General features: G+C 38.6%; 1 protein-coding gene across 1 annotated transcript in view; it reads left to right on the top strand.

Annotated features, from left to right (window-relative positions):
• Positions 1 to 7,548: 7,548 nt before the first annotated feature.
• col11a1a (collagen, type XI, alpha 1a) overlaps positions 7,549 to 14,247 on the top strand; it is a gene marked incomplete at its 5' end in the record, with an annotated part of 58,166 nt that continues 51,467 nt past the window's right edge. Inside the window, 3 exons of the mRNA XM_079447632.1 lie at positions 7,549 to 7,672; positions 13,035 to 13,199; positions 13,785 to 13,998. Of these exons, the coding sequence (XP_079303758.1) occupies positions 7,549 to 7,672; positions 13,035 to 13,199; positions 13,785 to 13,998 (503 nt within the window). The remainder of the gene's footprint in view (positions 7,673 to 13,034; positions 13,200 to 13,784; positions 13,999 to 14,247) is intronic.

The following is a 14,247-nucleotide window of genomic DNA, read 5'->3' as shown; positions in this document are numbered from 1 at the left end:
AAACCTATAGTAGCGAAGAAAACTACTAAGGTAGTCAATGGTGCCCCAGAATAAAATGTCTTCTTTTGTGTTCGACAGAACAAGTGTTGGAACAACTTGAGGGTGAGTAATTGATGACAAATTTGTTAAATGTGATTCTCTACGAACCTAAAAATGCTGTCGGGTGAACATGACATCCCCAAAATCCCACAATTCTCACAGCAGTTCCAAAGAGTGTTCACTCTTAAAATGTGACATGGACCACCAACCAAGACACAGCTATTTGGATAATATACAGTCTGTGAAATTAAACTCATGAAATGACCTTTGACAGAGTCATCTAATTCAATCAGTATCCTATAAAACATATTTGTTCTGTAAAACCACAGTGTTAAACAAATATGTCATAATGGATTCTATATGAAGTAAAGTAATGGACATGAAACCTCCCTAGGTAAAGAATGCTTGCCTAGACAAAATAACATTCCAGAGTATGACTGAATGAGCTACTGTGAGTTTTGACAATTTTGACTAACTTTGAGACCCCTTGGGTGTGTTTCCAGAGGAAAGGTGAGTTGCTTTGTATTATTTGCATTAACAAATGTTTGCGATCCGAAAATATTTCATATTACATTTGTGCCTGTAACAGTGGTTCTCAAACTTTTTGTTGTAGGGTCCCTTTGTGTAGAGTGCATTGCTTTGCAGACCCCCAAATAAAGACTTATAATTTTAAATTTTAAATTGTGATTAAACCAAAAGATATGTATTTATACAATGCTGGAACGTCATTGTTCATTGTTGGTCTTTTTTTCTGATTTCTGATTGAAAATGTATGATCAATTTCTATATTTCATAAAATGCTACAAAATCTGTGGCCCTCAGATCCATCTTGGGGCACCCCAGCGGACAACGGCCCCCAGTTTGAGAACCACTGTTCTAAACGGTCTGTCCGTCCTCCATTGTTTGGACAAACTCAAAACCTTGCCCCCAACCTTACTTTTTTGGTTAAGAAAATTATGTCATTGGGTTGGATGAAAGCTGTTTACAAAATGTAGCAACTTTTTGCCGATTACCTTTAAAAAAGGGCTAAAAACTAAAAATAGAAATCAATTTTATTTAAATAATATTTTTTACCTTTTTAAATGCATATTGACATTTCGTCAAAGCTCTGTGCATTTATAAAATACAATTTGCTGTGTTTATACCTTTTCTGTGATTTTCAGTTGTTCTTATTTTCTCATGTAAAGCTGCTTTGGAATTAATGCACTTTGTGAAAAGCGCTAAGTAAATCAAATTGAATTGAAATGAATAAAACACAGTTCAAAGCTTTTTAAAGTTTGTGAAGCGGTGTATATTTTCTCAAATAAAGTTAGTAACCTCTTTGTCTTCTGCCATACACAACGTGCACATTACAAATGTTAGACTCTCTGAAAATGGAAACGATATTTAACCAGAATCCTTTTTGGTCCCCACCACAGTAAACCACAGTGAAAATAACCATCTTACAATCCCAGAACGCACCCAGTGACAGTACTTCAACTGTCTAGAAATCTTTCCCTCCGATGTACAAGTCAAGTATTTTTTATTGTTTCTCATAAGTTATGGTACGATCCCCACATTGAGAGAGCATGTTCTGTGGGAGTTCTTTGTTGAACACAGAGAACAGGTTGTATGTTGAGTGAGGGAGCTCTCAGCCCGCTCTGGTCCTGAGCGTGCAGAGAAAGACCTCTCTATACTCCCTGAGGCTCTGTGTATTTAGACCCTGATGGACAGAAGCTACTGGCTGGTTAGTGTGTGTCTGTGAAAACTTCTCCTCTTACCATTCCGCTTAAGGTCAAACGCTCATGCAGTGGGTAACTACAGGTCCGTAGCCAGCCAGTTGAAAGGGGAGGTTCTTTTTTTCAAAAAGTGGACCTTTTTGCAATTTTTCTCCTCCTTTTGTATTTAATTATGAGGTTCAAATACTTCATTTGGTGACCCTTTATGCACTAATTTCTGCTGGATTAGCTTGTCTGCTGGTATCTTAACCAGCACGCTTTTTGATGCACCTAAAATATTTATTGCATTGTTGTCAACTTGCTTCCTCATGTAACACTTTTGTCAGTCCATACACAGTTCATAAGTTTAAAGACCACACTAACAACAGAATAGATTTAATGAACTTAACGAAATATTAATAATAATTTATAAACTGATTTCACTCCGCTGCCATGTTGAAATCTAAACAAAGCAGAGGTGGGAAGGAAACCGGAGGTTAGTTGAAAAAAACTCCAGGTTTGTTGTGAAAACCATTGCAGTCTATCTGTCTTTCCGTTTTTTTACGCACATCTGCCTCGCTTTCGATTTCAATATGGCGGTGGCGTGAAATCTATTAGCGGTTCAACCGTAACCTGTGGTTTTCGCATAAAACATCCACTCGCTCCGGCTTCGCGTCAACGTCCGATCATCCTGTCGGGATGTATTTGAACCTTACGCGTGTTTATATTCCTCATAGAGTGTTTGTATTCCTCATATAGCGTTACACAGAGTCTACACATCACGTCAGTCCCTATACTGAAAAAACATCACCATATCATGTTGAACTCGGCCACACAGACTTGAAGTCCCTCTAACTAAGCGAACATTAGATTAACGTATGTCATTACCAAATAAAAAAAGTTATTAATATGGAAACAGAAACACAAACGGCCAGATGTTACGTTTAAGATACAATATCACTAACTTGACTTTCAATGATCGCTCTTGTTGGTTGTATAGTACTAAGAAAACAGTGATTTTATATTTCATTAAATAATTAACATACCTTTGACACAGCGCGGAGCTGAAGGTAACCAGTGTCGTCACTTCCCGCGCACCAAGCAGATTAAAAATACTGACAAATAAACTGTAAATGAACAGATATTCACTGACGAGGAGAAGGCAAAAAAAAGTACAATCCAATAAGTATTACAAATAATACCTCATAGTTCAGTTTCTACCTGAAAAAACATCTGTTCTTGTTAACAATATCCAACGAAATACACTGTTTTACTTCACATGGCCGGTCTGTAATAATGATAATAAAGCCGTTTAATTGAAATGTCGTGTTATTTTGTATCAGCAGTACTTACCAGTTGAAAACTTGGGTAAAATGTTGTGTTATGGCTGTGCTTGTACGTCCATGACCATCAAAAGTTGTCGAAGGCGTGATCACGGTCCCATAATGCAATTCGAAAATGTATTTTAACGGAAAAATTAACGGATTTTTTTTACAGTGTACGTTTACATGGCTATTATATTGTAGACCGGGGTCCCCAAACTTTTTTCTGCAAGGGCCAGATAATTCTCCCTGTCTTTAATGGGGGGACGGGTTGGTTTGTAACAGAAAATTACATGGACCGGAGGTACTACTTGAATTATTGTGGAGATTTAATTATGATTTGAAATGTATTTATTATGCCTCCTAATGGTATAATAGTTTATTAATAGTTAATAGTTTAGTGCTACTCAAATTCAAAATATTTTCTTATGCATATTAATTAACCTTTCTCTTTCCCAAATGCTTGGCCATTTTGTCGTCTCTTTGAAATTTTCCGATGGTTCGCGCGTCAGTTCTATCGCAATGGTACGTTATGAATTTAACAAATTCTTAGGCTATGTGAGTAACTTACAGAAATTTGGGTCTGAAAGCCAATATTCTGACGCTCGCTCACGGCCCTACTATAGCAAGCTCCTGATTGGTTAACGCTCAATTCGCGTCATTTGCACGAATCGCACCGCAAGTAGGTCATCGCATCTTGGCATTGACTTAACATGTAAATCACTTGCGCTTAACACTTCATTCGCGTTAGGTGTGAACACACTATAAGTCATTGTTCAGAGGGCCGGTCCAAATCTGTGGGCGGGCCACATTCATATATATATATATATAACCCCTCCCCCGCATCATTCAGAGGCGATGCTTCTTCACGTTGCTTTGAAAAGTGTGCGCACGCACACACACGCGTCCTGCAATAATAATCATATTAATGAAACAGCAACCCAGAAATTTGTCACAAGCATTGATTAAAACAATGATGACAATAATCACATGAAAAAAAACGACTTAAATTCTGGACCTTTGGCAGTGAGGGGGGGTCCGTTCGAACCACCCGAACCCCCCCTGCCTACGGGCTTGAACTATAAGCTGGTCAAATTCAGTTAGATACTGTGCTGCATGTTTCGAAACGGGTTAAAAATGCAAAAAAACCTTTCTTCTTACCTCACCTCACCTCAATTCATAATGGTAAGATTAATATAATAATTTATTATTTGAGCTATTCTGTAGTTTTCGAAGGAAAATCATTTTACTTCAACACATGTAAAGGTATACAAATAAGCCAGAATTTTATGTTTTAGACATAGATGGCGATAGAGAGACAAAAGCTGCAGCTTAAAGGGATATTTCGGAGGCAAAACCAAATGTCGCCATGCATCCTGACTGAATATGACTTTCTTCTTGAAAGTTGCAATCAGATTTTTTTTTGCATCAATCGATCAAAGAACAGCTCCACACGGCTCTGTGGTCTTAACACAGGTCATGTGCAAATGACGGTGATAAGAGCTTCCATGCAGAGAAGATAGTATCCTATAGGATTAAAATTGCTGCGTCCGTCACCGGAACTTACGACATGCCTGCGTCATTTGCTGTTTTATAACTCCGATTGCATTATTCTTCAAAAAGAAAGTCATATTCAGTCAGGATGCCTTGAGGGTGAGTAAACATGGGGAAATTTATTTTGCCTCTGAAATATTCCTCAGTGGACTCCAAAACGTGTGAGACCACCTTAGAAATCTTTTAGGAGTAAAACACGAAATACTTTTAGTTTAAAAGTGCTTGTTTATGCATGATTATATTTTTATAATAAAAATGTTTGTACAAAGATTTGAAAATAATGCAAAATTAGCAGCATTTTTACATTTTAACTGAGCCTCGGGAGCCAGTGCATTGTGGGTATTAACATTTTGGAAAGTGTGTGTTATATGGGCTTTACATGAACATAAAACATGGAAACTGATCAACATTTTACCCAAATATAAAGATTATATCATCATTTACTCAGCCTCAAGTTTCATTTCTTTGTTTTGATGAACACCGAGAAATATATTTGGAAGAATGCTTGTGACCAAACAGTTCCTGCCCCCCAATAATTACAATGGTAGTCAAAAGTGCCTCAGAACTGTTTGATTGCCTACAGTACATTCTTCAAAATATCTTCTTTTGTGTTCAACAGAACAAAGACATTTATACAGATTTGGAATAACTTGAGTGAGGGAAAATGAAGACAGAATTTAAATTTATGTGTTTCTTTAATTACCATGAGAATGTCCCTAAGCTGGGAGAAGAATAAGTTCATAAGATTTTGTCTGCTGTTTTAAAGGTCTCCCACAAACTGCTTGGGCTTTAAACTTATCATTTTATTACTTTGAGGGATGTAAGACAGTTAGCTAAGCCAAGTCATTACTTCAAATAAAAATGCAAACACAAATAAAAAATGGGGCTCCTAAAGAATTTTGCTTCGAGCATGTGGAACTACTGTATATCACATTGTTTTAATTGATGTAAATGTTTACATGCCTAAACACGTGTTCTTGGCTATAGGAATAGCTTTAATGTATGGTTATAAAATTATCATAGCTTTGTTATTTTCTGCCCTGGCCAAAACACGCAAAATTACGTACAGTAATAGGAATGTGGAGATGTAACCCTTGGAGGTGTGACCCTTGATCTCTGATAACATCCATCAGCACAGTAAAGATAAATGACAATCACTGTAAAACATTTTGGAATGCACTTTATCACATTTCAAATAAGTCTGTTATTGATCACGTTCAACACTTTTTGTTAAATTTTGCATGTTATTTCTATATATACTGTATACCGCATATAATATTTCGGATCACGAGTTGTCAAATCTTTCGTTATTGTGTTATTCAGTGTGAACAATCTTATGTCTGACTCTTAAAATCCTGTGTACATGTTTCTGCAGACAGTTCACACAGCAGGGTTCCAACCTGCCCTAAGGTGATGACATAACACCTTTCTCTATTTTGAGTTATAACACATCTTGCATAAATCATCTTGATATCTGATTTGGTATCTCGGATCATACAATTCCTGTGCTTATCATTTATTCTTTCTTCCATTAATTTGTTCTTACTGAAGTGGTTGGAAAAGTACTACCATATTTTATAGTATTCTTTATATGTCATATTTTATTATCAGACATGGTGTATTGATACATTGTGTTGCATAGTTTTGCCAAAAGAAAACGTCTTTGCATTTCTTGGACATAACTGTGCAAAATAACTGGGATTAATTGCCTTTCGAATTCCAGAGAGGAGAGAGATCAAACTCCTGTCAGTCAATTTCAGCTCCTCCCATGCACACACAACCTTCACATGCACTCTTATGGGATGAAAAGCTTCCAAACACTAGAAAGTGTTTCCTGTTGTTATTGTCCCTTCTTTCATCTTTCTTCCTGCTTATCGACATTCAAAGCCAAGATGAACGGAAAAAGATTCACAGTGAAAACGAAACCAAGGGAACTTTAGTTAAACTTATGAGTGTCTGAGAAAGTGATGGTCTATCAGTCTTCATTTTACTGTAGTTTAGATTTAAACAAATTGCATTAAATTCAAACAAATATTAACCAATCAAACCGTAAAGTACTTGAGCAACACTTTATAAAACCTTTAAGCGTTTTACAAATTATTAATGAATATGTATTTATTCATTTACATACAGTATATTCATTAATAAAATATATATGTGGGAAGTAATTACATAGACTTGTATTGTATGTATGTACTGTATAGACATGCAGTAAATATATACACACAGTATGTTGCAATATATAATAATATATATATATACATACCAAATTAGTTTTGTTTAAACACTGTTGATATATATATATATAATAGGTTTTTGTATAATATATATTATAATATATGAAGAGTTTGAGTTTTTACATTTTTTTAAAACAGAGTTATCTCATTTTTAACTCATACACTGTTACAAACTGTATATGGTTAATACTGCAATTATTCGTTTGACCTAATCTAGGATAAAAAACAACACCTTGTGCACTCTCTCTCTCTCTCTCTCTCTCTCTCTCTTTCTCTCTTTCATTCCCAGGCCACCTCCGGGAAATTTCTCCCTGCTTTCATGGGGGGACGCGCAAGAGGGCGACCGGGGGAGGCTTTGGAAAACTGATGGGTGGATCCCGAGCCAACTTTCAAGCCCCGTGATTTGCTAATCGGGGTATGTTTCCCTTGTCATTTTGCTGTAATCCAGGGTCTGGGTCCAGCCCTCTTGACTGTGAGGCGATCCAGCGCTGCGCGTCTCGGTTTGATTAAAGCCCGAATCCCTTCAGTCTGAAGGCTGGGCACAAGCAAAGACGCATCGACGGGGGCCTGGCGAGACAAAATACCCCTCACATATGGCTGTTTAGAGCAGATCGGACACATTTGGGATTGTAGAAGGGACATCATTTTCAAATAAACAGAGGTCGCCCCGGCTTTGTGCACAGTTGTGGGCGCTCGACCATGGAGAGGCCAAGGTGGTCCCCAATGTGGAAAACGAAAAGGTGGCTTTTGGATTCCACTATTGCCAAATTCATCACTGTTTCATCCCTCGTCCTGGTTCTGCAGGCTCCGAATGTCAGAGCAGGTAAGGATAGGCTTCCAAACTATTTTCATGGACCGACAGGTAGGGGATTCGCATCCGTTACTTTGCGCCTGTGGATTTTTGCGCATTTGATAGAAACTTTTCGAGACAGGTGAGCGCAGATCTAAAAACTCCTGGCACTATATGTCTGTACAAACTAGAATATCACTTTTGCCAGTGGAATGAAAAACACCTTGGAATAAGATGTAGTCTAGAGTTCATTCAAATTAAGCCACCAGTTCCCCAAACGTTTTCACGGGTACCTGATGCCTCCCATTGCGCATTTTAAGGACAGATAAACAACATTACGCTTAAGCTTTACTTAGTTCTTTTCAGTGCTGATTTCGAATAGCTGTGGTCACACTGTTAAACGTTGAAAGTGTTTTAGAAAGTGTTTTAGTCCTTACTGTAGGCATATTCAAGAGAGGCAACCATATAAAGAAGCCTATTGTTTTGTGCCTGACTTGTTCATTGTCCACTTTACTGAAGTCTTGCATTTTAGATATGTCCAAACTTTTATAAAAAAACACATTTTACTTCATTATTTGTATATTTGTTCTGGTCTAATACAGTCACGAGGAGGGTGGAGGGAAGGAATGTGTCAAGTGAGTCTCAAGGAGAGATAGTTTAGGGTATATTTGAAGAAAAAAGGCTCTTTGTTTGAACCTGTGGTCCCTTAGGTGTGTGTGGACACGGTTAGCAGGGTAGAGTTCCTCTGTGTTTTGCATCTTTGTGGATTTTATATGGAAAAGAGTGAATACCAGCCAGTGTGCCTTTAATGATAAATTTAAAGATACATTATCTGTTATTGCTTTTTAATTTGAGCGTACTATATTGATAATCGTTTTTATTCTGAATGCATTTTGCACGAAGTTTTTGATTATCTTTTAGCATGGAATTTATATTAAGAATTCGATTTTGAATTGGTCATTGAAATCTGGGAGGTCTGAATTTACAATGGGCGGGACACGCAGCATGATTCAAAGGGCTTCAACAAGTGATTTGATCATGAGTACATAAACCAGATGATTGTTCGAGTTTCTGGAGAAGGTTCATTCAATATTTTGTGTTCAAAAAGAATGTCGTAGAATAAATGTTTGAGACAATGCTTGCATTGTTTTCGTCAAAATCCTATTCTTGCCTTTTCCTTCGCCTTTAGATGTTAATGCTGAGAGTCACACTAGAGATTAAGATGCTAAAAAGAACTGCTAAAAAGTTTCTTTTCTCCATTTCCCCCACTACTAGACCCACTAACATAGGCTTCCCGGTGGGAATGTCTCTCTACTAAGTGCTGAGCAGTTATTTGATGACTGTCCTCTCTGCTCATCCCTATTATTTTGAAGTCTTCAAAGGGCCCAGAGCCATCAAGGGGCCCCAGACCGGCCTAATGATCTTACCCTTACGGGAACCAAGGACCTTGCTAAATGAAATGAAGCCTTAATGCTGTCACATAGGTGTCAAATAAATTTTGAAATGAAAAATATAAAGCAATAGCGAATTTATTTATATGACGACATTGTAACAGAAATACATCGTTGTTTTTCCCTTTAAGTTACGGTATTAGAGTTAAAATCACTTAAAAGTAGCTAGATTACTTCGCCGTTCTTCGCGATAAGGCTACAACTGTGATACCGTTTGCAACTTTGCCAATGTTCGCCCCTCAAAGCTGATAATGTATGTTTGAATGTATTAATCTCACTCGACTTCAGAGCAATGCTTTGCATCCCCTGCGGTTTGTAGCGCGTGAAGGTATTTTTGCTCGGTGCCCTCTTGAGCTGGCACTGTACTAACACGTTTCTTCAGCCCCCGGGCCTTAGAAACCTCAGATGTGCATTCCTTCAAACAATGCACACATTTCAGTAATCTTTCCATACTCTTATAGATGGACCAGGTCTCAGAGAGATGAGCTTGGCTACTCAAGGGAAAGCCAACTCACGAATGAGATTTATTTATATATTTCTTCCAGACAGCAGTACGATTATTTGTCCAGTAAATGGATAGTCTCTCAGGTGTTCTCTTAGAAAAAAGGACCCTGATAATCGACCATGTCTGAAAAGATAATGAAATATTCATTGGATTCAATTCAATCTTTCATTGGATTCACATTTTCCACGTTGTGCAAAAGCTATTTCATTTGTTTCTTTTTTTTATTTGGAAACGTGTTGAATAGGCGAAGTCGATTATAAAGTGAGATCTTCATTAAGTCTCCTGAGAAAGAGCACTTTGTACCCACATTTTGCTTTAAAGTTTACACGTCGGTCCAGTCAATTGAAAGCAAACATACTGTTTTGATACATCATGATTAAATACTGTTTAACCTGTAGCGAATAGTGATTTAATACTGAAATATGAAGTGAAACGTTTTCTTTAGCATTCTTGGAAAGCAGGTCCTTGAAAGGGTGTGTTGTTCTTTGATGTTTCGTTACTGTGGTAAAGGTGGAAAAATATACAAGGAAAATGTTGTGCAGGAATTCCACCCGTGAGTTTGCCTCACGGAGAGCCTGTGGCATAATGCAGTCTTGTTCGAGCGGCAGGCATGTGTCAAAGAGGGCAGAGAGTTAGGAGTGAAAGGGGGGAGAGAGAGAGAGAGAGAGAGAGAGGATAAAAGAGAGAGAGAGAGAGAGAGAGAGAGAGAGGCATATTCTGACTGAATTCATTATTAGAGTCTCAAGGAGCAGCAGGTAAAAAGGTCCCCAGCCTTTTCGCATCATTTCACCCTGTAAAAATGCACAAAATGAATTGAATTGTGCATTCTCCATGCTTTGAACGCTTCTCGTTGCGTTCACTTGACATGACAGCACGTCTCTCAGCTCCTTTATTTAACTCTACACATGTCTTCCTGTTACAATAACAGGGAATTTCTTAATTATATTGATTATGCAAATGTAAAACACTCCCCCTCCTTCCCTTATAGGCTCCTCCCATTACGGGGTGTTCCACATGAGAGAGGGGGGTTTATGATCTCTCTCTCTCTCTCCCTTCAAATTCACACTTAATCTCTAATCAACCCTCTCTCTCTTACACACACACACACTCAAGACTAATGTAAAGAAATACAGAGAGGAAGAGATCAGCGTGTGTGTGTTTGGACAGCAGTCTGGTTAAAATTACACCAGGTCATCAGCTGCACTGTCCAACACATTCTTAGTTGGTTTTCGCAAAGATTAAGGAGTATTGACATTTTTCTTTGGCACTTGCATGGCAGGGTCAAACACAGGCTAAAGTGCCACATCTGGAATCTATGAGGACTGGAGAAAGTCTGCGGTCACAAGCATCTTTGTTCATCTGTAGCGTAGACGCAAATAAAACACAAACCACGGCTGGATGGTATGATTCAATTGTTAAACAAGCGAAGTTTTCTGACAACTGTAAGACGATAAAAAAAAGGATAATTCTCTCATTGAATTATTAAAGGTCCAGTGTATAACATTAAGTTGCATCTAGTGGTGAGGTTGCGAATTGCAACAAACGGCTCTCTTCACCCCTCCCTTTCGCTAAGATGGCTGATACAAGGGGACCCACGCGGTATGTAGATAGAAATGGCTCATTGGGGGAATAAAACGTAATGCTTCATTATGTAAGGTCTTTATACACCTCTGAACACATAGTTATTTATATTATATTGCATTTCTATCAATAGATCCTCCAAAAAATGACAAACTGGACATTTAAAACAAGTTAATTTTTATTTGACTTATACGTAAATCAAACCTGCTCGCTAACATCAAATATTCTTACAATTCGTACAACCATCGTTGTATGAATGCCACAAATCACAACTTTACATACCGTAGTTTTATATATTTCTAAAAAAAAAAATTTTTAAAGGTCAAGTCAGTGAAATCTAGTGGCAAGGTTGTGAATTGCAACCGACCGTTAACTACACCCCTCCCTTTCGAAACACTACGGCGGCTGACAGAACATGGCGAATTACATGCAAGGGGACCTAAAGCTTCATTGTGTAAGCTCTTTATGCACCTCTGAAGGCATAGCTATGTATATTATATTGCATTTCTATCAATAGATCATCCCCAAAATTACACACTGGACCTTTAAGAGAATTCAGAGATGTTTCTGAGAGATCCTGTGGGATTGTTCAGTCTGTGAGCATGCAGGTCAACCAACACAAAGAACTGACTGAAGAATGTCTCGTCTTTGCTTTAAGATTGAAATGGGGTTGTAAATGTTTTGTACGGGAACGCTTTGTGTACTAAAATCCCCTAATACCCTAAAATCTTTATTACAGCGTACGTTTAAACATGCTTTTAGAGATCGCCGTGAGGTTTAAGCACCACTTTTATGTGGTAGATGCCAAACACGTACTGTAGAGGTCATGGGTTCGAAATCCCAGGACACACGCATCTTTATAAAATGTATAGCTTGAATGCACTGTAATTTGCTTCGAATAAAATATCTACGAAGGCTAAACGTTAAAAGAAGTCCCCCCTGTGACATTTTTCCTTGTAGGTTGTGGGTAACACCCAGCCATACATGTGGTCTACATGTGTTGCTGTTTGATGCTCTCAAACAATTACAATGAATCATGAAGAGCATTTTCTTTGGTCCTCTAGGGTTCTTTCTAAGGTTGTTCTGAGAGCGCTGAAATTGAGCTCCGGGGTGAACAGTGTTGATCTTTTCTCTTGCTTTGTTAACCGTAATCTCATGAAACAAGTTTGCTTAACCTAGGATGTGTCTTCCAAAGAGTCGAGGTGGAAACCAGCTGTTTTACAAGGGTCATATCACACACACTTTCTGAAGAATTTGGTTTATACCGTAGCCAAGACAAGCAGATGCTGAACTGAAGGATTGACATTTTTGTCTAACTTCCATTGTTATGCATTAGCGAGTTACTCTCTTGTCTGTGTGTTATGAGTCTGAAAATAATGTTTAGGGATTTTAGATCTTACATTCTGCCTCCCTAGATCCATTGACTCTCATGAAATTGACAGACCAAAGACTATTATACAATTGGCCATCTGTGGATACTTTGGTGCCCTTAAACTCTAGTGGAATATCGTATTGTCAAAAAGAAACGGCAACGATATTTAGATGAACTCCAGACTCAGTCGAGCTTGTCTGTATGGGATTGATTTCACTGGATTGTTTTAAGTTTTTGTTCTGAACATGGTTTGAAGGTTAAATTGTATTGATTCATTGAAAAATGTAAATGTGGCTGTCTTTGATTATAGATTTTCATCCATTCTTAATGTTATTCTGAAAAACCTGGTTTTCAGAAGTTGCTTGTACATTTTTAGCTTTTAGCACGTCTAGCTGCTAAACCCGGCCTTTACTTGCTTTATGCAATAATGTAGCTTATGCATTTTTTCATACATAAAGACTTCTGTGTCCTTTCTACCCCCTACAGCCGAACCCGTGGATGTCCTCAAAGTATTAGAATTTCAAAATGTCCCAGAAGGAGTTCAGAAAACTTCAGGCTTTTGCGCGAACCGAAGAGCATCACAGCCGGACGCAGCTTACAAAGTAGGCAAGAACGCCCAGATCAGCGCTCCAACCAAGCAGCTTTTCCCAGGTAAGCCGAACCCCAGAAACGTGCCTCTGTATCCTGCCTGCGTTCAGCTGGGTTTAAATGTGCCCTTTGTTGCGGTTGCCAGGGCTTAGACAGAAGACGCTATCCCTGATGGTGCAGGGCCGTGTTTCACTCAAACTCTTGTATTGTTAAGCTGCAGGACAACTTGGCCAAAATCTTCCGACCGCAGCATGGTTTGTCAGCTTAGCTGTGTAACAATTGAACAGAATCTTAACGTTATGAGACTCCATGAAATAAAAACTGAAGGCCTTTCGTACGAATATTTTTACAAGTTATTAATATTGTTTTAGCCTAAATCCGGTATTTATTACATCTTCATTTTAAGCTGGAAACTAAATATTACATTTAACGCAGTTAAAGTCCAATGGCTTTTTCAAAAAATGCAACAATACACGCAGCATTTATAAAACAATGCAACAAAATGCAATGGATGAAACTGCTTGCCTCAAGGTTTTTAACAAAGCCAGAAAATGTTGTGCCTGTCGATTCTAGAAAGCAATTAGTGGTTTGGATGCCAAAGCTATTGGACCCTACAGTAAACATGCTTCTTGTTTGTGTTATTTGTAGATGGTGTGTTCCCTGAAGACTTTTCCATCCTAACCACCATCAGGCCCAAAGCTGGGATCCAGTCCTTCCTTTTGTCCATCTATAATGAGAAAGGCATCCAGCAACTAGGTGTCGAAGTGGGCCGCTCTCCTGTCTTCCTGTACGAGGATCAGAGGGGCAAGCCCGCCCCTGAGGATTACCCCCTGTTCCGCTCTCTCAACCTGGCCGACGGGAAGTAAGTTAGGCTTGAAATGCCCGGTAGGTTTTATTAGCCTTGTCTCTTACCATCCTGTAAGAGAAAGACCCACTGCAGACAGGGTCAGGCAGAGGTCAGTCATCAGACTGGTTCAGCAGGAAGTCATTTGTGGCCCGCAGAGTGTTTCCCATTCATACGTGGTGTTCGGTGAGGCATTGTGCCGGCAACGCTGCGGTCATGGGTTTGAATTCCAAAGAAAACATGGACCGGCAATATGTTCGAGCTTGA

This window comes from Barbatula barbatula, assembly GCF_947034865.1.
Source record: "Barbatula barbatula genome assembly, chromosome: 23".
Lineage (NCBI taxonomy): Eukaryota > Metazoa > Chordata > Actinopteri > Cypriniformes > Nemacheilidae > Barbatula > Barbatula barbatula.
The sequence above is the reverse complement of the archived record's forward strand: the minus strand, read 5'-3'. Positions and strand labels throughout refer to the sequence as shown.